Source organism: Schistocerca cancellata, chromosome 1 (genome assembly GCF_023864275.1).
Source record: "Schistocerca cancellata isolate TAMUIC-IGC-003103 chromosome 1, iqSchCanc2.1, whole genome shotgun sequence".
NCBI classification, from domain to species: domain Eukaryota; kingdom Metazoa; phylum Arthropoda; class Insecta; order Orthoptera; family Acrididae; genus Schistocerca; species Schistocerca cancellata.
In genome coordinates this window covers 817,951,535-817,976,357 of record NC_064626.1, presented here as the reverse complement: position 1 = coordinate 817,976,357, position 24,823 = coordinate 817,951,535, and the positions used below count along the sequence as shown (strand labels likewise).

Sequence of the window (24,823 nt, the reverse complement as noted above, 5' to 3'; positions counted from 1 at the left end):
TTGTCTTCTTTGGTGTGGGGTAGGGAGGTACTGTTGTTGGAGAAGTACTGGCCAGCAGACTCCCCCCTCCGTAGATGTTCTCAGCTGCCTGCCAATGTTCTCTGTACGACTGCATCAAGCTGTGTATCTGATGCTGACCACCACTGTCTCCACCAGCTATTGATTTCAGGATGGAGACCACTGCCGTGCCAGGTGAAGCGTCCAGTCACCTATGAAGGACTCCTGCCTCCAATAGCAGCTGGCAACCTCCTGATCTGGGGACTGTGCATAGATGGTTTGACACACACACACACACACACACACACACACGCACACACGCACACACGCACCCACCACTGGGTCACCTACCACGTGATTACGTCCTGCTGGGACCACCTGAAACGTGGTCACGTCTTCGAGCGTCGGCTGGCGGTGGTCCATTTCGCTGTTGCTGTAAGCTGGCTCCTCAAGGGTTCTGACGCTGCTGATCACGATCCAGTGGGGACATATGCCTTCGATTTCAGCTACGTTTGATGTTGTAGTTTGAATAACATCTACCCTAATATGGTAAACGGTGATCATGAGTTATTCAGGCTGCTACGAGCTGCCTCTGACACTTCAGGCGCAGCTTCACTGTTGCCACTGCCCGTCACTGCAGGCACTTGCTGTGTTGGCACTTAAGCCGGCAATTGCTGACTGTGGTGTTCAGTGTGCCGGCAGCCACTGACGTTATTGAGAGGCAACAACCTCCCACCTGCTGTCACACCGTCTCTGTACTAAAAATAATGAAGGGCTACTGTAAACAGAGATGTTTCACTACCGGTTCACCGTTCAGTTCCAGCCATTACCACCTCTACAGCCAACATCCTAGTGAAGAAATGGCACCTTCTCCTGACCTTCAAATGGCCAAGTTCTTTACTGCCATGGAGTAACAGCCCAACCCGAACAGTATGTTTTAGGGATATAGCCACCAGTGTATGCTAAGTGAGAAATGAAGTAGGGAGGCTGAAAGAAGCATTCTCAGAACTGCACCTTGATGCCGAGAGGAAAGGATTATAGAATGAGATACACGGAAAGTACTGAGGGCTACATCTCTCTTACAAACATCTGTGATATCAAATATGGGAAGCTAGGGATTTGGTGTCATATACACTGCGACGACGTAATGGACTTCTGAAAATAATATTCGAGATCACAAATATGGATGACGTATAGCAAGTAGTTATTGCTTAAGCATACACCCAACGAATGTTGTAGTTAAAGTTGAATTAGTGTATGTGAAAGCTGAATGGAATGTACATATACGCAAAAAGTGAGGTGTGCTATCACATCATTTTCGCAGATCTTGCTAGTCTGCAGTCCGGTGGAACAGATTTTCCAATGAGAGTAGGTATGTTGCGCCATTCCTCCTTTACATGGCAGATGAAACCAGTGGGGGAATTAACAGAAGGTGTCACCACTGACTGGTGTAAAAAGCCTAAGAAGGGCGAAGCAGGCAGAAGTCGGCAAGGCAGTTTTTCACAACTCGGCAAGGCATTCTTCCACAAGAAGTTACAGGTGGGCTATGCTGACACAGCATGAATCACCGCCGGGGCCTAACATTAGAACACTTAACAACATATTCAGCCTCAATGTTGTTGCCAGGGCTGCCACATCATTGCCACAACAAAATTAAGGAAACCAGACTGTAGCATTGATGAGCTGGATTACCACACATTTTGGTCTGCAACCAGGCTACTTCCTTGGTCTGTGTGACGAACTGTGATGGTATGGCAGAACAGTAGTGCATCGAGCCACCATAAATACTGCACATTTCAGATGTATAGGTCTGGCACGGCCTACAGCAAGCTTTCAATATGCACCCCATGAGTTTTGTCAACCTGAAATGTTTCATCTAGCTACTACTATCAGACGCTACCTCTATTAACTGCAGAAGTATGAGCTGTGCCTAGGTCTGATGCCACTGAGAGCTGAACTGATGCCTTCCAGCTGGGGATCTATCTGCTGGCCAGCTTTTATCAAGTTCAGGGTGTCTAACTTGCGGTCAACAGTACACTCTTGGGCTAATTATCGAACCACCGTCCGCCCTGTGCAGTCATACTCTACTATTGCAGGCTTGCCTCTGCAGGTCACAGACACTGCATTCTACACTGGGACCTTTGGTACATCTCTGTGCACTTGGCTAGTTCCAGTGTTGAGCCATGCATCTGCACCAGCTGGCAAGACTGACTTCCACAGAGATCATCATAGCTGTGTGCCAGTCACTTGCCTGGGGCTTAATGCTACACTACTTCACTCACCAGAGTGCTGACAGCATAACTCTGCTCTACTGCCACCTACTCGGCAGGGGGAGGGGTTGACACTGTGAACCAACTGTATCTTCAAAAGCAACATACAGAGTTCACCATCTTCTCCACGTCCTAGGTCAGAATACACCCCCATGTCGCTGACCACAACACAACAACAATACAGCCATTGTATGTTACATACTTAGTAAATGGCCTACTGTGTACTGTTTCTACAATTTGTCAGCAGACATCTACCTGGCTCCATGAACCTGCTGCCATGATAATCAACTTGCCGCACCATCGCAACCTGTAGCTCCGTACCTAATTATACCTGCCATCCTAACCCACAATAGTTTTGTACAGTTTTCCTCAGAACAGAAGAGTGTCCCCCATCCTGGCATGTGAGTGATCTGCCCTTCCTTTTTAAGATTCCCCAAACTACCCCTCTCTCCTCCAAAAGGAAGACACTAATAGTTCCAAAAGCTAGGATAGTGTTAGGATTTATAGTTTTAAGTTTGTCTATAAGTAGTACTTCAACGTTAGGTATTAGTCATTATGTTTGTCTCATGAATTAGCCTTTCCAAACTCAAATTGAAATTTTACTCCACTCGGTTATATACAACTGACATTAATTTACGGTTATATACAACTGACATTAATTAACAGATTGCTGCAAACTAGTCACTCTCCTGTTGGTAACGAAAAACTATGAAACTTTGAACAGGATATCAAGATTCCTTTTCTCCCATCTTGTTTCAGGCATCCACACATGATAGCTTGAACTATTTATATTCAAGAATTCTCATCACTTTGTGTCACTTTTTTAATTTAATTTTTCTCACTGTTTTATTACAAAAATTTCCATATACGGTTAACAGTCAGAATCCTTGAGAAAAGTAATTTATCCAGGAAAGAAATAGCTATTAACCAGTTCCTGGCTATTTCTCCACACTGAAGCCTTTACAATGTATGACTAACAGACGAGACAAGGATGTTCCAAAGAAAAGCAGCATGTTCCATCACGATTTCATTTACTAAGACCGAGAGCATTACATCAAACACTACAAGAAAAGCATTATGCGTCACAAAAAGGTTCAACGTAAAAAACAACTGGCAGTTTAGTACTTCCACACACAAACATCATTCAAAATGGCCAGGACTATCTATACAAATTGGTGCTCATTTGGAAGCTTATCAACAGTCTTTCTTTCACACACAATTTTCAGATAGACTAGTGAGGTACTTATCAGGTAACACAAAATACTCTACAAAGGATAGATAACCAAGTAAATGTAAAAATACGCTCCAGAAAATATTTCTGAGTAATCATAATTTTCTATTAACATTATGGATGTTTACAAGATATATTTGGTCACTCTCCTAAATATCACTATTAATACTGAAGCATTTCGTATGACTTTCTGTACTTCATCATCGTAAGAGCTCCTAAGATCATGTTGTTGTTGTGGTCTTCAGTCCTGAGACTGGTTTGATGCAGCTCTCCATGCTACTCTATCCTGTGCAAGCTTCTTCATCTCCCAGTACCTACTGCAACCTACATCCTTCTGAATCTGCTTAGTGTATTGATCTCTTGGTCTCCCTCTACGATTTTTACCCTCCACGCTGCCCTCCAATGCTAAATTTGTGATCCGTCGATGCCTCAGAACATGTCCTACCAACCGATCCCTTCTTCTAGTCAAGTTGTGCCACAAACTTCTCTTCTCCCCAATCCTATTCAATACCTCCTCATTAGTTACGTGATCTACCCACCTTATCTTCAGCATTCTTCTGTAGCACCACATTTCGAAAGCTTCTATTCTCTTCTTGTCCAAACTAGTTATCGTCCATGTCTCACTTCCATACATGGCTACACTCCATACAAATACTTTCAGAAACGACTTCCTGGCACCTAAATCTATATTCGATGTTAACAAATTTCTCTTCTTGAGAAACGCTTTCCTTGCCATTGCCAGTCTACATTTTATATCCTCTCTACTTCGACCATCATCGGTTATTTTACTCCCTAAATAGCAAAACTCCTTTACTACTTTAAGTGTCTCATTTCCTAATCTAATTCCCTCAGCATCGCCCGACTTAATTTGACTACATTCCATTATCCTCGTTTTGCTTTTGTTTATGTTCATCTTATATCCTCCTTTCAAGACACTGTCCATTCCGTTCAACTGCTCTTCCAAGTCCTTTGCTGTCTCTGATAGAATTACAATGTCATCGGCGAACCTCAAAGTTTTTACTTCTTCTCCATGAATTTTAATACCTACTCTGAATTTTTCTTTTGTTTCCTTTACCTGCTTGCTCAATATACAGATTGAATAACATCGGGGAGAGGCTACAACCCTGTCTCACTCCTTTCCCAACCACGGCTTCCCTTTCATGCCCCTCGACTCTTATAACTGCCATCTGGTTTCTGTACAAACTGTAAATAGCCTTTCGCTCCCTGTATTTTACCCCTGCCACCTTCAGAATTTGAAAGAGAGTATTCCAGTCAACATTATCAAAAGCTTTCTCTAAGTCTACAAATGCTAGAAACGTAGGTTTGCCTTTTCTTAATCTTTCTTCCAAGATAAGTCGTAAGGTCAGTATTGCCTCACGTGTTCCAACATTTCTACGGAATCCAAACTGATCTTCCCCGAGGTCGGCTTCTACCAGTTTTTCCATTCGTCTGTAAAGAATTCGCGTTAGTATTTTGCAGCTGTGACTTATTAAACTGATAGTTCGATAACTTTCACATCTGTCAACACCTGCTTTCTTTGGGATTGGAATTATTATATTCTTCTTAAAGCTTGAGGGTATTTCGCCTGTCTCATACATCGTGCTCACCAGATGGTAGAGTTTTGTCATGACTGGCTCTCCTGAGGCCATCAGTAGTTCTAATGGAATGTTGTCTACTCCCGGGGCCTTGTTTTGACTCAGGTCTTTCAGTGCTCTGTCAAACTCTTCACGCAGTATCTTATCTCCCATTTCATCTTCATCTACATCCTCTTCCATTTCCATAATATTGTCCTCAAGTACATCGCCCTTGTATAAGCCCTCTATATACTCCTTCCACCTTTCTGCTTTCCCTTCTTTGCTTAGAACTGGGTTGCAATCTGAGCTCTTGATATTCATACAAGTGGTTTTTTTCTCTCCAAAGGTCTCTTTAATTTTCCTGTAGGCAGTATCTATCTTACCCCTAGTGAGACAAGCCTCTACATCCTTACATTTGTCCTCTAGCCATCCCTGCTTAGCCATTTTGCACTTCCTGTCGATTTCATTTTTGAGACGTTTGTATTCCTTTTTGCCTGCTTCATTTACTGCATTTTTATATTTTCTCCTTTCATCAATTAAGTTCAATATTTCTTCTGTTACCCAAGGATTTCTGTTAGCCCGCGTCTTTTTACCTACTTGATCGTCTGCTGCCTTCACCACTTCATCCCTCAGAGCTACCCATTCTTCTTCTACTGTATTTCTTTCCCCCCTTCCTGTCAATTGTTCCCTAATGCTCTCCCTGAAACTCTCTACAACCTCTGGTTTTTTCAGTTTATCCAGGTCCCATCTCCTTAAATTCCCACCTTTTTGCAGTTTCTTCAGTTTCAATCTGCAGTTCATAACCAATAGATTGTGGTCAGAATCTACATCTGCCCCAGGAAATGTCTTACAATTTAAAACCTGGTTCCTAAATCTCTGTCTTACCATTATATAATCTATCTGAAACCTGTCAGTATCTCCAGGCTTCTTCCATGTATACAGCCTCATTTCGCAGAGCTAAAAATAATCACTTCGCAAACAGCATGAAGCCACAACAAATTCCTCTCTGATCTTGCTGCAGGGTAAAGTTATCATGATATGCAGAATAGAAAATTAGAACAACAATTTTGTTGAATCAATTAATGACAGCCCATTAGCATTCAATAATATTTAGGGATTGGGCTAAGCAATGCTACAAACTTCTCCAGACTCCACAAAAGGAATCTTGTAAAATATGCAACAGGAAGCAAAGCTGAAACAAGCTTGTAAAACAACTAAATGTGAGTTTGTAAAAAGCCCATGATAAAAGAAACTAGTAACATGTGACTTTCCATAAAGAAAACAAATTCAGAATATCAGGTAATGACAATTGCACAATTCTAAGCTTAAATGGTTAGAAAATCATCAAAAATGTTATGTTTTGGGACCACAGAAACACTTTTATGAATAAATGCTGTCGGCATGCCTTAATACAAATGCAACATGTAAGACATACTTCAAAGAATGACTGAGCCATGCTGTTATCTTTCAATAAAATATGATACAGTTCTGGAGACAATAATGCAGCATATTGTATGCAATAGTAGTTAATGTGTATTTTGAAAATTTAGTCATTCTCAAACTAGTATAATAACATGAGTGTATAATTAAATACACTGCAGCACTTTGGAACTCTCGAGACAAGTTTTGTCTTCACAAACTGAAGTGTGAACTCTGGCAGATTACATGAGTCCAATGGAGAAATCAGACTATGCACACAGGAAATATTAAGAACAGCCATGCTTTTAACTGCAAGTGTTACAATTTCCTGTATCCTTGCATTATTTCTAGTAACCTATCACAACCTTTTTTTAAAATTTATCATCTATTTCATCATCATACTACAACAGACTACACATACAATGGAAACAACCCTTTGATAAACAATTATCTACAATTTAGTTACATATATGCAATAGACAGCATTGCAACAAGAGAATGGATTCATGCATGAATTATTTTGAGCATCAAATATAACAACAGGATCCAGATGTGAGTGAAACCATGCATTTCCAATTAGATTTTTATAATTATTGTCTTGCTTTTTTTATGTATTGTGGAAGATTTTGTGTTGTTGTTTGCAGATGTATATTAAAGAAGCATCATAATTGCATTCCTCTGACTACTCTGTTCTTCCATTAACTGGTTGCATTCTAATTACAAATTCCAGACAAATTCCACTCATAAAATATACCATCACAGTCATGAAAGTCACATTACAGCCACCCTAGAATGTTACTGCCATATAAATCAGGTATCTAATCGATCTTAAACATTACATAAGCTGTCACACAGCTTTGCTCATTCTCAGAAATTACAATTTATTCTCTTATGACTAATTAAGCTACCCTTAAATTTACTTACACAGTAAGGGAAGAAACACCCCCCCCCCCCCCAAACACATAGAGCCGGAGCCAAACACAAACAAACAACACGAAAAGTGGGAAAATGAAGTCTCATCTGAATTCTGCCAATATTAATTTGTGCCAGTACAAAAATTAAGAAGAAAGGCCAAGTGGAGAAAATAAGATGTGGATTTTTGTTAAGCTGCCACACTCCAAAAAGGTCTTTAGTTATGTAATTTGAGGACAGCCCCACAGAGTATACGAATATATTAATTACTCAAGAATTTATCCCAAAGCTACATTTTAATTAAAATAATTTTACACTTGCCTGTTTTGATCCATGTCTGCTGAGACAATATCCATGAATGTTGCAAGTTTAGGTGTAGCCAATCTAGTCAGAAGGAAATAACACTAAGTTGCAATTAATAACGCATATGTTACACACATGGGGCTATCCATAAATGACATAACAAAATTTCTCTCTATAAGTGTACTACAATATAAAAGAACTCTTTGTCTGACACATTTTAGAAGCATTTAATCATGCCAGTTACTTCACATGCAAAATTCTATAACAAATTATCAAATTCTTCATCAATTGAATAATATCCACATTAATTATTACAAATAAAATTGTTTGGCACAAAAAATTCAATACTACAACCTGATCTGAAGGTGACTTTTTGTGTTATGATATTATACATTATGGATCATCAGGCCTATAACCCAAAGAACAAATATCTTTTGTATTTCTAAAGAAAGTATTCCATATAATCATTCAACGTATTTCAGGGAAAGCAACTGGATTACTCATTCTTAATCTAATCATACATTAGTCTTAAAATTATGATCAGTGTACACTGTAATGGTTGCCAATGTGACAAGCTTTCATCAGTAAGAATTTATAGTTCATAGTGTATCAATGTAGGTAAACTAACTATTTAAATGAAACTAACTGTTTCTATTGCCTCATTTATACCATCATTATTAAACAAGCATCTTCTCTTCTATCACGTAAGTTAACATGCAACTCAGAGTATGAATATTGCAAAAAAGTTGATAATCCATGAATATTTGGGTTCTATGTAAGAACAATGAGATAATTAAAAGCATCAGTTACTTGGAATTTACAATGGCAGCATCTAAGATCTTAGAAGATTAACTCAAAAGTTGAACTGACAGGCCACAAGATTCAGAATTTACAATCTGTTCCCAACACTTGCCACTTCTTAATAGTTCATTGACGGTTCATACAAGATGATCAACAAACAATAAGTTAATACTGCTTCCGTGACCACTTGCTGACAAATTGCCTGTTGGCGTCTGTCACGTGTCCTTCGACTGACGTTCGTCTGGTGTTTGGAGGGTGAAACATTGACAATGCCAGCCACTCGTGCTGGCAAAGCAACAGAAAAGTCATCAGACGAACATCAGCCGAAGAACCTGAGACAGAAGCCAAAAGACAGTTTGTCAAAAAATAAGTTTTTATTATTTTCCTATAATCAATTCAGATGAATTTTAAGTTGAGCCTACATGCTACAATTTATATTAACGATTGTGTGTGTTAGAATGCCACTTTTCTTTGACACTATGTCAAGTGCTTTTTGAAGCATAAAATTTCAGCATTGTGTTGGAAATGTTAACAGAACCATATAGTACTCCCATTGAGCAAATGCATTATTTTATCAATTATAAAAAACATAAAGCGCAAAATTTTAAAGCACAAAAATCTTTGTGTATATTGCCTTTGTGATGTATGTGATGTTTTCTCCACTGTGTTTAATAAATGGCTATAGAAAATTGTACTATGACTTAATTTATAATATTTTAACTCACTTTAAAGTACATTCTCTCAGCACATTTTAGTAGTTCTAATATAATAGTTGTTTCTGGGTTTATGCTATTATATAAATTTCCATATCCTATTTGCAGGATATTACAATCCCATCAGTAATCCATAAAATCTTACAAAATTCATCGGTATCCCTCCAAACCACCATCCCTGAAAAGTTTACTTCAGATACAGGCACAAAGGTAATGATAAAAACACCAAACTTTGGACCATATTTCTCATAGAACTAACCAGATTCTAATTTATTTAAATATTTTCTACGATATTTTGCTGTATTATTCTTCTTTCTTCATTATGCCAAGTTAATGACTGTATCTGAACTTCTTAGCTGAGCCTGACAGCTCCTTTTCTTCTTCTCTTCTCAAAATCTCTTCGCGAAATCACTGTGTTGTTTCTTGTGTTCCTCTGTACACTGTTTTCCAGTTATCTTAGCTTTCTCTGCAAATGCGTGTTGTGTACCTAGGATTCCAAAGGCTTTGTTCTTTGATGGTAAGTTCTGCATCTTCTCGTAAGACCTGCTTAATGTCTTCAAACCAAGTGATTTTCACCTTTTTTTTGAAGGTATTATATTAAGCAGCTTTTAGTTAATCAAGTGTTGCCCATTCTGCAGACGTAACCATAGAACTTCAAACAACATCTAAATATTGCATCAGTGAACTTTTCTATTACTTTGTATAGGCTGCAGTTTTTTTTATGTATATATTAATGGAATTATAAATTTTTCTGATAACTTTTTGCTCTTTCTTTCTGATTTCATTAATCTCTGAATGGACTCCTAGACTTATAGTTTCTGAGGGATCTAATGTTTCAGGAAAAACAACAGTCTTGTGTCAAAGATTTGCATTTCAATACATCACTCATTTATTACTGTAATGATTCCCTGATATTCTGTATGCTTTCTCGCGTTTAGCAGGTCTTTATATATAAAGTTTTACTGTCTAGCATAGACTGTACTATGATTTCTCTGAGATATTTAAAAAACACACACATGAAATTGTACGATATTTCATTTGTAATTAGGATGTTCTGATAGTTTGATCTATATTTTCTGAAAAATGAGTTTTCTCATACTTCATTTGGAGATCTGTATTTGATGGTATCTTGTGTAACTTCCCTAAGGCATACCTGGTTTCTTCACAGGCCTTAATGAAGAAAGCAAGATCATAAGCAAAAGCTAGGTGCTTCATTTATTCTCTGCCCTGCTGTCCATACTCAATTTATTTTCCCCAGTCTCTGATAACTTGGTGTAACATTAAGTTAAACTGAAGTGGGGAGAACCCATCTTCTTGACGAACTCCTGTACATCCTTTGAAAGATTCAGATATTTAACCAAGAAACTTCACTTGAGGTGTGTTTGTGAGAGAGAGAGACAGATTTTCCTATATTACTGAATTTCATTTTCTGTGACTGTGTATCATTGTTATATGAAGTGATGTTACTTGCTGTAATTGACAGATAGCAGGCATGCACATAACTGACTGGATAACAGGCATGCAATCCATTTGAAATGCAATAAATGGTCACGAAATCAATTTCTAAACTATTTTATTAACACTTTACCAGTCATGGTGCCACTTTTCTCTATAACACAAGAGTGGTATAAACAATTGATGAAAATAAAAAAGGATGATGAAGGAGAAGGAAGTATGAAAAATAACCGACTCCTAATAATTTTTCCTCTTTGAGTTTTATGTATCTCAATTAAGAATCAAGTACTATCGTTAATATAAAGCACACACTCTTCCAATCTAGTAATTTGGGGTTCCAATGAAGATTTATCAAAGGATTTTTCTGCAACTGATTTGATGTTCACATATGGCAATAGAGTGTACACATGAAAAATTAATGAAGATGTACTGTAGTGTAGATTACACACTAAACTGTAATTCTCCCTATAACTGGTTGGTTGAGCCCATTCTAAAGCCTCAAGAAAATAAAGTAATGTCAAATGAAATATCACCATGACTATGACTTGACTAAAATGACTTTTCAGTGGCCAAATCACTTCTTGGGATGAAGTTCTTCCACTTCTTCCAAAAAAAGCTTTCCATGTTGTGTGTTCTCCCTACTATCACAAAAGTTCACTAACTTTGTTACAGAGTAGTGCATAGTCACTGACACACACCAAATAAAAGACTTAATAATGGAATGCAGAGCTCTGTCCCCACTTTGTTTGAGAATAGTCAACTGCAATGGGCAACAATGCATTCTGTAAATGGGCGCAGCACATTATCAGTTTGACTGAGCCTTAACTCAAGAACTGATAATTTATGTGACAATATTATAGTCATAAACACAAACAATGGAAAGTCCTAGATGGAATAACAACAATATTATGAAAAGGGAAGATTGCTATTCACCATATAGAAAAGAAGTTGGGTCACAGGCAGGTGGAATGAAACAAGACTGATCTTCATTAAGCTTTTGGCCCAAAGATCTTCTTCTGAAGTAGAAAACACACACACACGCACACAACTCACACACGCATGAGCACTATCACTGCCCGTGGCGCACAGACTGTGGACTGCAATGGCACCTGATGGAAGAAGCAATCTGGTAGGGACCTGTTCTTTCATTATTGCTTCAATTAACATAGTGATAAATGGTGCTGTCACATTTCCAAGTGAGCAGCTATAATATAAAATAAACAATGAGAGAGGGAAGAAACTAATTTGCAATCCATGCAGAAAAATGGTCCAGATACTGAGCTAGCAGAACAATCCCACAATGAGACAGATGTGTACGAAATAATTAGCAATTGAATAAGTGGATGGCTGTGATCTGATACAATTAAGCTGTTTAATTCTTATTTTAATATTGGTTAATTAAACAGTGATTTAGCTCTTATAATGTAAGTTTATTTTATTGTTGTTAAAATTAATGAACTGTGATTTTTGTCATACATAGATAACATGAAGCCAGCTGGTCTTTTCAAATGTACGAAGTACGCCGTGTGCCCACTTGTGTAATAAAAAACGGCGCACCCACTGGAGGGTTAAAATAGTCTGTTCAAATTATTTTTATCCCTACTAATCCAGTGCAAGAAACTTTTTTCATTCCTAATTTTATTCCAATGTGTTTTAGGAGAGATGTGATTTCTCATCAGTTTTCAAGACTGATCTGTATGAACACCAAAATTCATAAAAAAAATGTTCACCCCTTTTCTCTACTGAACTCATCACCACCTGCAACTTCCATCTTACACATTTTAAGCCAGCTTTCCTACTTGATTGACTGTCCACCTTGAATGGGGGGTGGGGAGGGGGAATGGGTGTTGTTGGGGGGCGGAGAGAATGGGAGAAGCTACACATTTGCATTAGCTACTGCTATACCTACTATTAGCAGACCATCCTACACACCATACACTTGTCAGTCTTTGGCACGACTATTACCAACATGTTTTGCTATTATTGAGGCTTTCCCCCCCCCCCCCCCCCCCCCCCCCTCACGAAAGTACTACAATGGGGAGGCAATAAGTTCCAAAATACTTTAAATACTTTATTTGTAACTGTCTTGATCACATTGGGTGGACTTACAAGAGTATAGTAGTTTTGATATAAAAAACAAACTGCAAAATTACTATTGGGAAGGGGGGCAGCAACTGGCAGTAGGACTCTCACACTGAGGGTCCTTACTTACTTTATGTACATAGGTAGTTCATCCAGCCTGGGAATCGAGAATTTCAATTATTTTTGCCCATTATCGATATCAATACTGGCAAGATATCAAAATATGTAACATAAATGACAACGTACTTTGATTGCATTGATGTAGAAACTTAAATTTTTTACACCACAAAGGTACCATAAATCTTAAAATGTGACATAAATTTCAACTTGATATGTCTACCTGTCCCTCCCCATGGACCATGGACCTTGCCATTGGTGTGTGTGTGTGTGGGGGGGGGGGGGGGGGGGGGGTGTTCCTTGTGTGCCTCAGTGATATAGATAGTCATACCGTAGGTGCAACCACAATGGAAAGGTATCTGTTGAGAGGCCAGACGTGGTTCCTGAAGAGGGGCAGCAGCAATAGTTGCAGGGGTAACAGTCTGGATGATTGACTAATCTGGCCTTGTAACTTTAACCAAGACACCCCGCTGTGCTGGTTATGCGAACGGCTGAAAGCAAGTTGAAACTACAGCCCTAATTTTTCCCGATAGTATGCAGCTTTCCTGTATGGATAAATGATTATTGCATCCTCTTGGGTAAAATCCCCCATTCATATCCCCTATTTGGATTGGATCTCTGGGTGGGGACTACTCAGGAGGACATCGTTATTAGAAGAAAGAAAACTGGCATCTTATGGATCGGAGTGTGGGATGTCAGATCCCTTGATCAGGCAGGTACGTTAGAAAATTTAAAAAGGGAAATGGATAGGTTAAAGTTAGATATAGTGGGAATTAGTGAAGTTTGGTGGCAGGAGGAACAAGACTTTTGGTCACGTGAATACAGGGTTATAAATACAAAATCAAATAGGGGTAGTGATACAGTACGTTTCATAATGAATAAAAAAAAATACAAGTGTGGATTAGCTATTGTGAACGACATAGTGAAAGCATTATTCTAGTCAAAAGATAGACACAAAGCCCACACCTACCACAGTAGTACAAGTTTATACGCCAACTTGCTCTGCAGATGAAGAGATTGGAGAAATGTATGATGTGATACAAGAAATTACTCAGACAGTTAAGGGAGATGAAAATTTAAGTCATGGGAGACTGGAATTCAATAATAGGAAAAGAAAGAGAAGGAAAAGTAGTAGGTGAATATGGATTGGTGGCAAGGAATGAAAGAGGAAGCCACCTGGTAGAATTCTGCACAGAGCTTAACTTAATCATAGCTAACACTTGGCTTAAGAAGGCTGTATGCGTGGAAGAGACCTGGAGACACTGGAAGGTTTCAGACAGAATCTAATGGTAAGACAGAGATTTAGGTACCAGGTTTTAAATTTTAAGACATTTCCAGGGGCAGATGTGGATTCTGACCACAATTTATTGGTTACAAATTGCAGATTAAAACTGAAGAAACTACAAAAAGGTAGGGTTTTACAGAGATGAGACCTGGATAAACTGTAAGAACCAGAGGTTAAGGAGAGTTTCAGGGAGAGCATTAGAGAACGATAGACAAGTACAGGGGAAAGAAATACAGTAGAAGAAGAATGGGTAGCTTTCAGAGATGAAATAGTGAAGGTAGCTGAGAATCAAGTAGGTAGAAAGAGAAGGGCTAGCAGAAATCCTTGGATAACATATGAGATATTAAATTTAATTGATGAAAGGAGAAAATATAAAAATGCAGTAAATGAAGCAGGCAAAAAGGAATACAAACGTCTCAAACATGAGATCGACAGAAAGTGCAAATTGGCTAAGCAAGGATGGCTAGAGGGAAAAGGTAAGGATGTAGAGTCATATCACTAGGGGTAAGATAGATACTGCCTACAGGAACGATAAAGAGACCTTTGAAGACAAGAGAATCACCTGTATGAATATCAAGAGCTCACATGGAAACCAGTCCTAAGCAAAGAAGAGAAAGCAGAAAGGTGGAAGGAGTATACAGAGGGTCTATGCAAGGACAATGTACTTGAGGGCAATATTATGGAAATGGAAGAGGACGCAGATGAAGATGAAATGGGAGATATGATACTGTGTGAAGAACTTGACAGAGCACTCAAAGACCTAATTCGAAACAAGGCCTCGGTAGTAGGTAACATTCCATTAAAACTACTGATAGCCTTGGGAGAGCCAACCAAAACTCTATCATCTGGTGAGCAAGATGTACGAGAGAGGTGAAATACCATCAGACTTCAAGAAGAATATAATAATTCCAATCCCAAACAACGCAGGTGCTGAAACGTGTGAAAATTACCGAACTATTAGTTTAGCAAGTCATGGTTGCAGACTACTAACCCAAATTCTTTACAGACGAATGGAAAAACAGGTAGAAGCTGACCTTGAGAAGATCAGTTTGGATTCCGTAGAAATGTTGGAACATGTGAGGCAATACTGACCCTATGACTTACCTCAGAAGGTAGATTAAGGAAAGGCAAACCTACGTTTCTAGAATTTGTAGTCTTAGAGAAAGCTTTTGACAAAGTTGATGGAATACTCTTTCAAATTCTGAAGGTGGCAGGTGTAAAATATAGGGATCAAAAGGCTATTTACAATTTGTACAGAAACCAGATGGCAGTTATACGAGTTGATGGGCATGAAAGGGAAGCAGTGGTTGGGAAGCGAGTGCGACACGGTTGTAGCCTATCCCTGATGTTATTCCATCTGTATATTGAGCAAGCAGTAAAGGAAAGAAAGAAAAAAAAAAAATGGAGTAGGAATTAAAATCGATGGAGAAGAAACAAAAGCTTTGAGGTTTGTGACCAGTCATCACCATTTATGGTGAATAGGAACTATTCTTTTCATAAGAATGTAAGCAGTAATGCACAAAATATGACATTTATCTACAGATAGTTTTGTATGTGATTATTGCCTTAGAAATGAAATTGTCGATCCCAGAAACATCAGAGAATTCATATTGCACATTATGCTGGATTACATCATAGTAAGCATGCCAGTTGATGTCAAGATGGCTATAAAGTGACAGTTCGAAATGTTACTTTTGTAACAAGATACTGGATGTTTTCTTTTCTCTTTATCTTTAATGTTTTACATTTTTAGGTTTCTGTACCTCATTCAGTGGAAACAACCATTTTATGATCATTTTGTTGTCTGCCCATCTATCTGTCTGTTGGGATTGCTAAGAAACATTTTTTTCAGGAATGGGGTGTGCTCGCCATCTGAACCAGATGCGGTATTTGGGATTCTGGGTGTTTAGAAAGGATTCCTCTAGATGGCCCATGAACAGGTTGGCACACGACGGTGCTATGCAAGAGCCCATAGCCGTGCCTCAGATTTGTTTGTTTGTATGTAATGCCTTCAAAGGAGAAGTACTGAGGGTCTCATTGAGGCCTTTAAAGATCACAATTACCCTTGCAACCTTGTACAAAAACAGATCTCCCATGCCTTCTCTCACCAGTCACCCAAAACCTCCCAAAATTCCACCATTGGACCACAGACTAGCATTCCCGTCATGATTCAGTACCACCCAGGACTGGAGCAACTGAATAACATTCTGCATCATCAGGGTTTTGACTACCCCTTGTCGTGCCATGAAATGAGAAATGTCGTGCCCACTATTCTTCCCACCCCTGCCACAGTGTTATTCTGCCATGCACCAAACCAACACAATATACTTGTCCATCCCTACACAACCCTTGCTCCCAACCCCTTACCTCATGGCTCACATACCTGTAATAGACCTAGATGCAGGACCTGTCTCATACAGCCTCCCACATCACCTACTTCTGTACACTCACAAACATCACCTACCCCATCCAAGGCAGAGCTACCTGTGATACCAGTCATGTTATCTACAAGCTAACCTACAACCACTGTGCTGTACTCTATGTGGGCATGTCTGTCCACATGAATGACCAATGACAAACTGTGGCCAAGAAACAACTGGACCATCCTGCTACTGAGCACACCACCCAACATGACATTCTTCATTTCAATAACTGCTTCACTGCCTGTACCATCTGGATCCTTCCCACCAACACCAGCTTTTCTGAATTACACAGGTGGGTACTTTCCCTGCAATATATCCTATGTTCCCGTGACCCTTCTGACCTCAACCTTCATTAATCATTGTCATTACCGATCTAGACTCTTCCCTGTTCCCATCCCAGCACTACACAGTCCTCTATTCCACCAACACACCACTTCATTTTACTTCTCTCCTTTTCTGCTACCCCCCACCACTCTCCCCGGCCACCCAACTGCACCTAGCTGCCCTACTTTCCACCTTGCCCCTGCACACTCCCAGCAGCACTTTACTGTCTCCACACCTCCCCTGCTATACCTCCCCCTCCCTGCCCAAGCCACTTCCTTATCCTGACCAGGTTGCCTCCCCAATAACATGCTGCTGCTCAGTCGTGTGTGTGTGTGTGTGTGTGTGTGTGTGTGTGTGGACCATCCTGCTACTGAGCACACCACCCAACATGACATTCTTCATTTCAATAACTGCTTCACTGCCTGTACCATCTGGATCCTTCCCACCAACACCAGCTTTTCTGAATTACACAGGTGGGTACTTTCCCTGCAATATATCCTATGTTCCCGTGACCCTTCTGACCTCAACCTTCATTAATCATTGTCATTACCGATCTAGACTCTTCCCTGTTCCCATCCCAGCACTACACAGTCCTCTATTCCACCAACACACCACTTCATTTTACTTCTCTCCTTTTCTGCTACCCCCCACCACTCTCCCCGGCCACCCAACTGCACCTAGCTGCCCTACTTTCCACCTTGCCCCTGCACACTCCCAGCAGCACTTTACTGTCTCCACACCTCCCCTGCTATACCTCCCCCTCCCTGCCCAAGCCACTTCCTTACCCTGACCAGGTTGCCTCCCCAATAACATGCTGCTGCTCAGTCGTGTGTGTGTGTGTGTGTGTGTGTGTGTGTGTGTGTGTGTGTGTGTATTTTAGTGTTGTACGTTTTCGACAAAAGCCTTGTTGGCCAAAAGCTCTCTTTACGACAGTCTTTTTCTTGTGCCTTCCTGTGACTTCTTATCTCCATTATATGTTGAGCAGCAACTATAGTTTTCATTATATTGTTACATTCCATCCTGGATTTTCCAGTGTTTCACTGCTTACATTCTCATTCTCATGTGACAGGAAACACAAGTGTAGATTAATAAAGTTATTTACATTTCCAATGAATTTTGTTAATCTTTATGTAAAGAATAAAGTAGATTTAAGTACAATATTTGCCAGCATAGTACATAATGAAAACACAGAAATTATAACTGTGAACATTTTTTATTTCGTAGTTTGGGATTCAACGAACTGTTACAATTCTGAAAATTTTTAGATTTCGTCATACAAGAAAATCTGGAAACAGCAAGCACACTCCAAAAATGACACCAGATATAAAAACTATTTAATGTCAACATGCTGACATTTAAAAATTCCTCAAATTCGCATACACCTGTAGTTAGATTTCTCAATGGTGGTTGGACATTTTGCTAAAAGTGGTGTATTGTATTCTCATGTGTCATACTTATAAAATGAAAATGTACTGTACATTAAAAAATTTAAAAAGAGAAATTTAATGGGACTTAAGTGTCGTGGTGGCATGATAAGGATAGAGTAAGAGAATAGGACTTTGGATAAACTATTATGCACAGCATAGTGGAAACAATACTGAAGCCAAGATAGATACAATAATAATACCCATAATAGTGGTACAAGATGATATGCTAATTAGCTCTACAGAAGAAGAGACTGAAAGAACATATGATATGATTAAAAATTAATTAGATTGTTAAAGGAGACAAACCTGCAATTGTTATGGGGAACTGTTATTTGATAGAAGTAAAAGGTGGACGTGGACTTGGAGAGAGGAATGGAAGGGGAAGCTGCGGAGTAGAATTTAATCATTGATAACACTTTGTCTAAGAATCACGAAAGAGGGTAATATACACAGAAGAAACCTTGGGACACCAGAATGTTTCAGATACATTACATAATGAAACTTCCTGGCAGATTAAAACTGTGTGCTGGACTAAGACTTAAAAACGGGACCATCACCTTTCAGTAAAGCTGTGACGAATTGTGAGACATATTTCGGTAGCTCAGCTGGTGGAGCACTTATGCATGAAAGGCAAAGGTCCCGAGTTTGAGTCGCAGACTGGCACAGAGATTACATTTGCTAGGAAGTTTCGTAACAGCACACATTCTGCTGTAGAATGAAAAGTTCATTCTGAAAACATTACATAACGTTAAGACATCGACTTAAAAACTGAATTTAAACTGCAAAACATTTCCAAGATCAGATGTAGACTCTGACCATAATTTACTGGTTATGAACTTCAGAAGGGTACGAAATAAAGGAGGTGGGATCTTGGTAAACTGAAAGACCAGGAGGCTGTAGAGAGTATCAAAGACAGCATTAGGTAATGACTGAACTGACAGACCAGGAGGCTGTTGAGAGTATCAAAGAGGGCATTAGGTAATGACTGACTGATAAAAGTAAAGGAACACAAGAAAAGAACAGGAAACACTGAGCAATGAAATAGTGAGGGCAGCAAAGGTTCAATTAAGTTAAAAGACAAAATCCATTAGAAGTCCTTGGATAACATACAAAGTACTGAATTTATGTGACAAAAGGAAAAAATATAAAAATGCAGCAAATAAAGCAGGAAGAGGGAAATGCAGATGTCTAAAAAATGACACAGACATTATAAGTTCTAAATGGCAAAACAAGAATAGCTACAGGAGAAATGCAAAGTTGTAGAAAAATGCGCGACTATGGGAAAGATAGAGGACACCAACAGGAAATCCAAAGAAACATTCTAAGAAAAGAGAAGCACCAGTGTGAATATTAGGAATTCAGTTGGTAAGTGAAGAAGGGAAAGCTGAAAAGTGGAAGCAATATATGGAAGGCCTATACAAGAGCAACCAGTATGAAAACAATATTAGAGAAAGACAAGAGAGTAAAGGAGAAGATGAGGTGGCAGATATGATCCCATGATAATAATGTCTGAGAATGTCTAAGTCAAAACAAGGCACCTGGAGTACATTGCATTCCTTCAGAATTACTGACATCCTTGGAAGGACCAACCATGAAAAAACTATTCCACCCGGTATGCAAGATTTATGAGACAGTCAAAATAACATCACACTTCAACAAGTCTGTAGTAATTCCTGCTCCTAAAATGGCAAGTAGCTGACAGGTTTGAATAATACTGAACCTTCAGTTTAATAGAACCGGGTTACAAGATACTGACACGAATTATGTTTGCAAAAGAAGTAAAAAACCGGTAGAGGCCAACCTCTAGGAAGATCAGTTTTGGTTCTGGAGAAATGTAGTAACGTGGGGCAACAGTGACCCTATAAATTATTTTCAAAGCTATATTAAAGAAAGACTTTTACATTTGTAGATTTAGAGAAAGCTTCTGACAATGCTGACTGCGAAACACTGCAAGCTGAAATGTTCCATGTGTCCTTGTTATACGCCTGCTAATAATATTTTGTCTTTTTAATTGTTATTTGATTCTGATTTTCTATGAGATGTATATAGAGCGTAGACACAAACCTATCCAATTATTATTTAGACTGGATTCCACTCATTTTCATTATTCCAATTAAAGTCTTGGGTTAGCTGGTTGTATGGATTAATTAGTGTTTTTAAAAAAGGAGGATGTTTATTAAAAGTTATGTCTAGGTCGAAATTCTTCTACAGTAGGTAATGGAAAAAAGATTCTGAGCTAATAGATAGCTTTGATAATGATGACACCACTCGCTAGAAACATCAACACAAAGACTCTATAGTAAAATAGTTTGATTTTATTAAAACTAATCAACTCAACAGATAATTAAAGTCCAAACACAGATTTTCCATTGCAAATTTAACTATTTTGAGTGTAAGATTCCAACTTTTAGCACTATACTCTTGTCACTTCAGATTTCCTGGCCCAAATGACACTCTTCACTTAGCTATTAAGCCTTTAATTTAGAATTATCTACAACTGGCATATGATTATACCTCTAAATACGATGCCTGTGTTTCTAAATGTGTTATTCCTAACATGGTTGCAAGGTCTCTTATATTTTCCTAAACCATTACATATTTTGTAAACAAGATTACTATAATAATGTACGCTCCATCCAAATTATAAAAATCTTTAACCTAGCTGTTTTTCAAACGAAAATTTAGTTTATGAAATACAATACGTTCATATGCCAGGCTTTACATAACTCACCCCACCCCAAAATAGTCAGTCCTTGACTGGCAAGCCATCTAGTACCAACTGCGTAACATATTTGTGACAGTCCCAGTTTGTAACATTGTACAAAAATCTGCATATTGCTCACTCAAGGAATAAGTATGACTCAATAAGTTAGCTTTGATAAAGCATATGATTTCGTACATACTGTTTTTCAACATGTGCACCGTTTCAATACCCAGCCACTGTGTTTCACTGACACTGCCTTGGAAAAGACTGTTACTTCACAGTGTGATTATGTTGTTAATGCCTTAATGCCATTTTCGTGTACAGTAAAGTGGTGGTACCTGCTTGCATATAAATGGTCACTGTAATGGTTGAGGTGATGAAATGTGGGAAGAAAAACCCTTACTTGACACTTTGTGTAGTGTACATCAATATATAATTAAATCATTTTGCAGACATTCTACTGGACTTTTATCTTCAAGGCTCTGAGGACTTGGTGGACAATGCAGGTACGCACAGTCGCAACAGGAATATACACTCTAAAACTGTCGAGGTAGCAGGTAGTGTAAGGTTATCATAGCTTAAACAGAAATTATACAGCAGTTATAAATGCAGAAGGTATGAAAGGGAAGCAGTAGTTGAGAAGTGACTGAGATAGTGTTTTAGCCTGTCCCTTATGTTTTTCAAACTGTTAACTAAGCAAGCAATAAAGGACCACCAAGGAGAAATTTGGAAAGGGAATTAAAATGCAGTCAGAAGAATTTCAAACTCTGCAGTTTGCCCATACATTACAATTGTGTTGGAGGTGACAAAGAACTCTGTTAAAGATCAGATCTGTCTTGTAAAGAGGGTGTAAGAGGAATATCAACAAAAGTAAAACAATAGTACTGGAATGCAGTGAAACTAAATCAGGTGGAATCAAGAGAATCAGATTAGGAAATGAGACACAGCATAGTAAGCGATTTTTGTTATTTGGACATCAAAATAGTTGCCAACGATCAAAGTAGGGAAGATATAAAATGCAGGCTGGAAATACCAAGAAAACCATATCTGAAAAAAGTTGTTAACATCAGATTTAAATATGAATACTGTGGAATCTTTTCCATGAGTATTTACGTGGTATGCAGCCTTGTACAGAAGTGATAAGTGATTGAGGAACAGTACCAACAAAACTCATACTCGATTGATAAATAGTACCAATAAGAAAGTATAGAAGCATTTGAACTATAGTGTTACAGAAGATCTGATGGAGTACATAGATATCTAGTTAGATAACAAAGAGAAATTAAATCTAGCTGGGGAAAAAAAAGAAATGTATTGCCAACTTAATAAAAAGAAGAGATCAGTTGATGGGAAAAATTCTGAGGCACCAAGTAATGATCAATTTGGAGGAAAATATGGAAGCTAAAATTTGTAGAGGAAGCCCAAGGCTTGACTTACACAGGTTCAAATGAATGTTGGTCGTGGTAGTTAACAAAAGATGAAACGAACTGTAAAGGGTAGACTAGTGTGGAGAGCTGCATTAAATGAGTCTTTGGACTACAGACAACAACAACAGAGACCACTCATCAGATAAAACTGAACAAACCTGATAATTCACTATTGTAAATAGGAAGTCTATTACATTATAAAAAACAAAGGAACCAAGTAAAAACACACTCAATAATTATGCCAGTAAATAACTATAAAATTCCGCTTTTTCAACTAGACAATGGAATTTTGAAGTATGCATGATGTGGGTCCTTCACAATTGACACGTGAACTGAACATGAGAAAGGTTTTGTTTTCTTTCAGTGTGATAACCAGACACCAATAACTGCAGAACTTTTTCCATTTCATCCTGGGGCCGGTACTGCAATCAGTATGTGTGATATGAGCAAACATACAGTCTTGGTTACCATGTTAAAATTTTTTATTACTTCCCTATTACAAATTTCACCTTTATTTAGGCATCTTCGGATTGGTGGTTGTTTGGTGGCAATAGATAAATGAGATTCCGCATATGCAGCAGGTAATACCCTTGTCACAGTTTTACACTGTGCAGCATCCTTATTACTACATGTACAGTACAATCCCACTTTTACGTTCTCAGAATTAATGTCTTCCCGCCATTTACGACATTTTTTATCAGACCCATCAAATTTAATACGCCCACAATGTTAATTTTCACCAGATTTTGCGTCAAGATATTTATAATTTTCCCACGATTTACGCATTATGGAAAAATGAATGTGGAAAAAAATGATGCTGGCATGTGTTGGCTGTCCAGTAGTGTTTACAAATATTACATAGTTAAGTTTCTTGACACGAGGGCACTCTACTCAGCATATTGGAACCGGTAAACATGTAAAAGTTTGAACAATTCATGACGTATCTCCCACCACAGCCAAGCTCTACTTGGCGTGGTGGCTGATGAGAGTAACTACGTTCGTTTGAATTAAGATATCATGACCAATCACAACCATTTCCAAACTGTCTACTGTGCAAACGCAGTTTCGTAATTGTTGAGATTGTCGTGACAATTTTGTCAAACCATATTTAGTGTGCTTCAGCGTATGGCCACTTGGAGTGCTGGTTGGCACTGTCATTCACTTTGCATTGCTCAATGTTTTTAGTGTAAACACAGTGCTGGTTAAGTATTTAATTCATGTTGATCAAAACGTGTTTCGATAATTTATTCTCATTGTCAAGTGCAGTATTTACATATTTATTTTTTATTATGTTATACAAACAAATAATGGAAGTGATAGTGTGTGTGTGTGTGTGTGTGTGTGTGTGTGTGTGGTGTTTGGGGGGGAGTGGGGGGGGGGGGGGGGGTGCGTTTCTACATAACTGATGAGGCACAGTATGTGGTAACCTCAAAAAGACGACTACAGTGCAAGAGATGCAGATTAACACATATTCAAACACTACACAAAATACTTATTTGCATATTTGCACACTTGGCAACGAGGAGAGGAACACGAAACGTGTCTTGCTAAGCATGAAAAAATACGTATCTAGTGCAGTACTTCATTATTTAAATAATGAATGACAGCTGCAGGCTCTCAAAAACACCGATTATGACATATGAAATTGACTCAAACGTTCCTACTTCCCAGACAGTTATCAGTTCCAGTTACATCAGCTGTTTTTATTAGATAATAAACCTTCATTAGATAATAAAAAAGTCCCTGACAAGTCTTTTGATGCCTGTTACATACATGTATCATACATAACGTGCAAGGATTATCATATACATAACTTTTACAGTTTAAAAGGTTATTTCCCACATTTTACATTGTCCCACATTTTATACCATTTTTTTTTATGTCCCTTGAAAAGTGTAAAAGCGGGGTTTCACTGTGCATGACGAATTACGCATAATTTTTTAACTTGCATGATAATCAAAGAAAGGAAAAATAATTTGCCTTGGTGACAAAATACTAAATCAAATTCGGCAAGGAACCAACTGTCTAATTGATGCACTAACATGATGAACATATCAATGCTTAAGCACTGAGATAATGCAATAAAGTGAATACAAGAAAGCTTAGGATACCAACATGCTCCCTCATCAATCGATTGGGTCTTCCTTCCTTCCAAAAAATTTAAAACATGTAATACCAGTGATATTACATAGATATCAGCTGTATGACACTATATGAGCTTTTTTTAAAAAAAAGTTCTTGTTTCACTCCTCCAGAAACTTATCATCTTGCTGAATCCGTTTCAACGTGACACAAGCCCCACACACTGAAACTCTACTTTTCCTGGTGATCAGAATATTGCAGCATATTTAGAGATTGC

The 24,823-nt window shown here is 38.5% G+C and overlaps 1 protein-coding gene across 4 annotated transcripts in view; it reads right to left on the bottom strand.

Annotated features, from left to right (window-relative positions):
- LOC126188217 (mitochondrial protein C2orf69 homolog) overlaps positions 1–24,823 on the bottom strand; it is a 231,199-nt gene that overhangs the window by 48,071 nt on the left and 158,305 nt on the right. For 3 of the 4 annotated variants that reach the window (XM_049929778.1, XM_049929770.1, XM_049929794.1), the window contains one exon: positions 7,725–7,787. The exons of the other annotated variant lie outside the window; for it this stretch is intronic. In XM_049929778.1, coding sequence (XP_049785735.1) covers positions 7,725–7,787 — 63 coding nt within the window. The remainder of the gene's footprint in view (positions 1–7,724; positions 7,788–24,823) is intronic. 4 annotated transcript variants of the gene reach the window in all.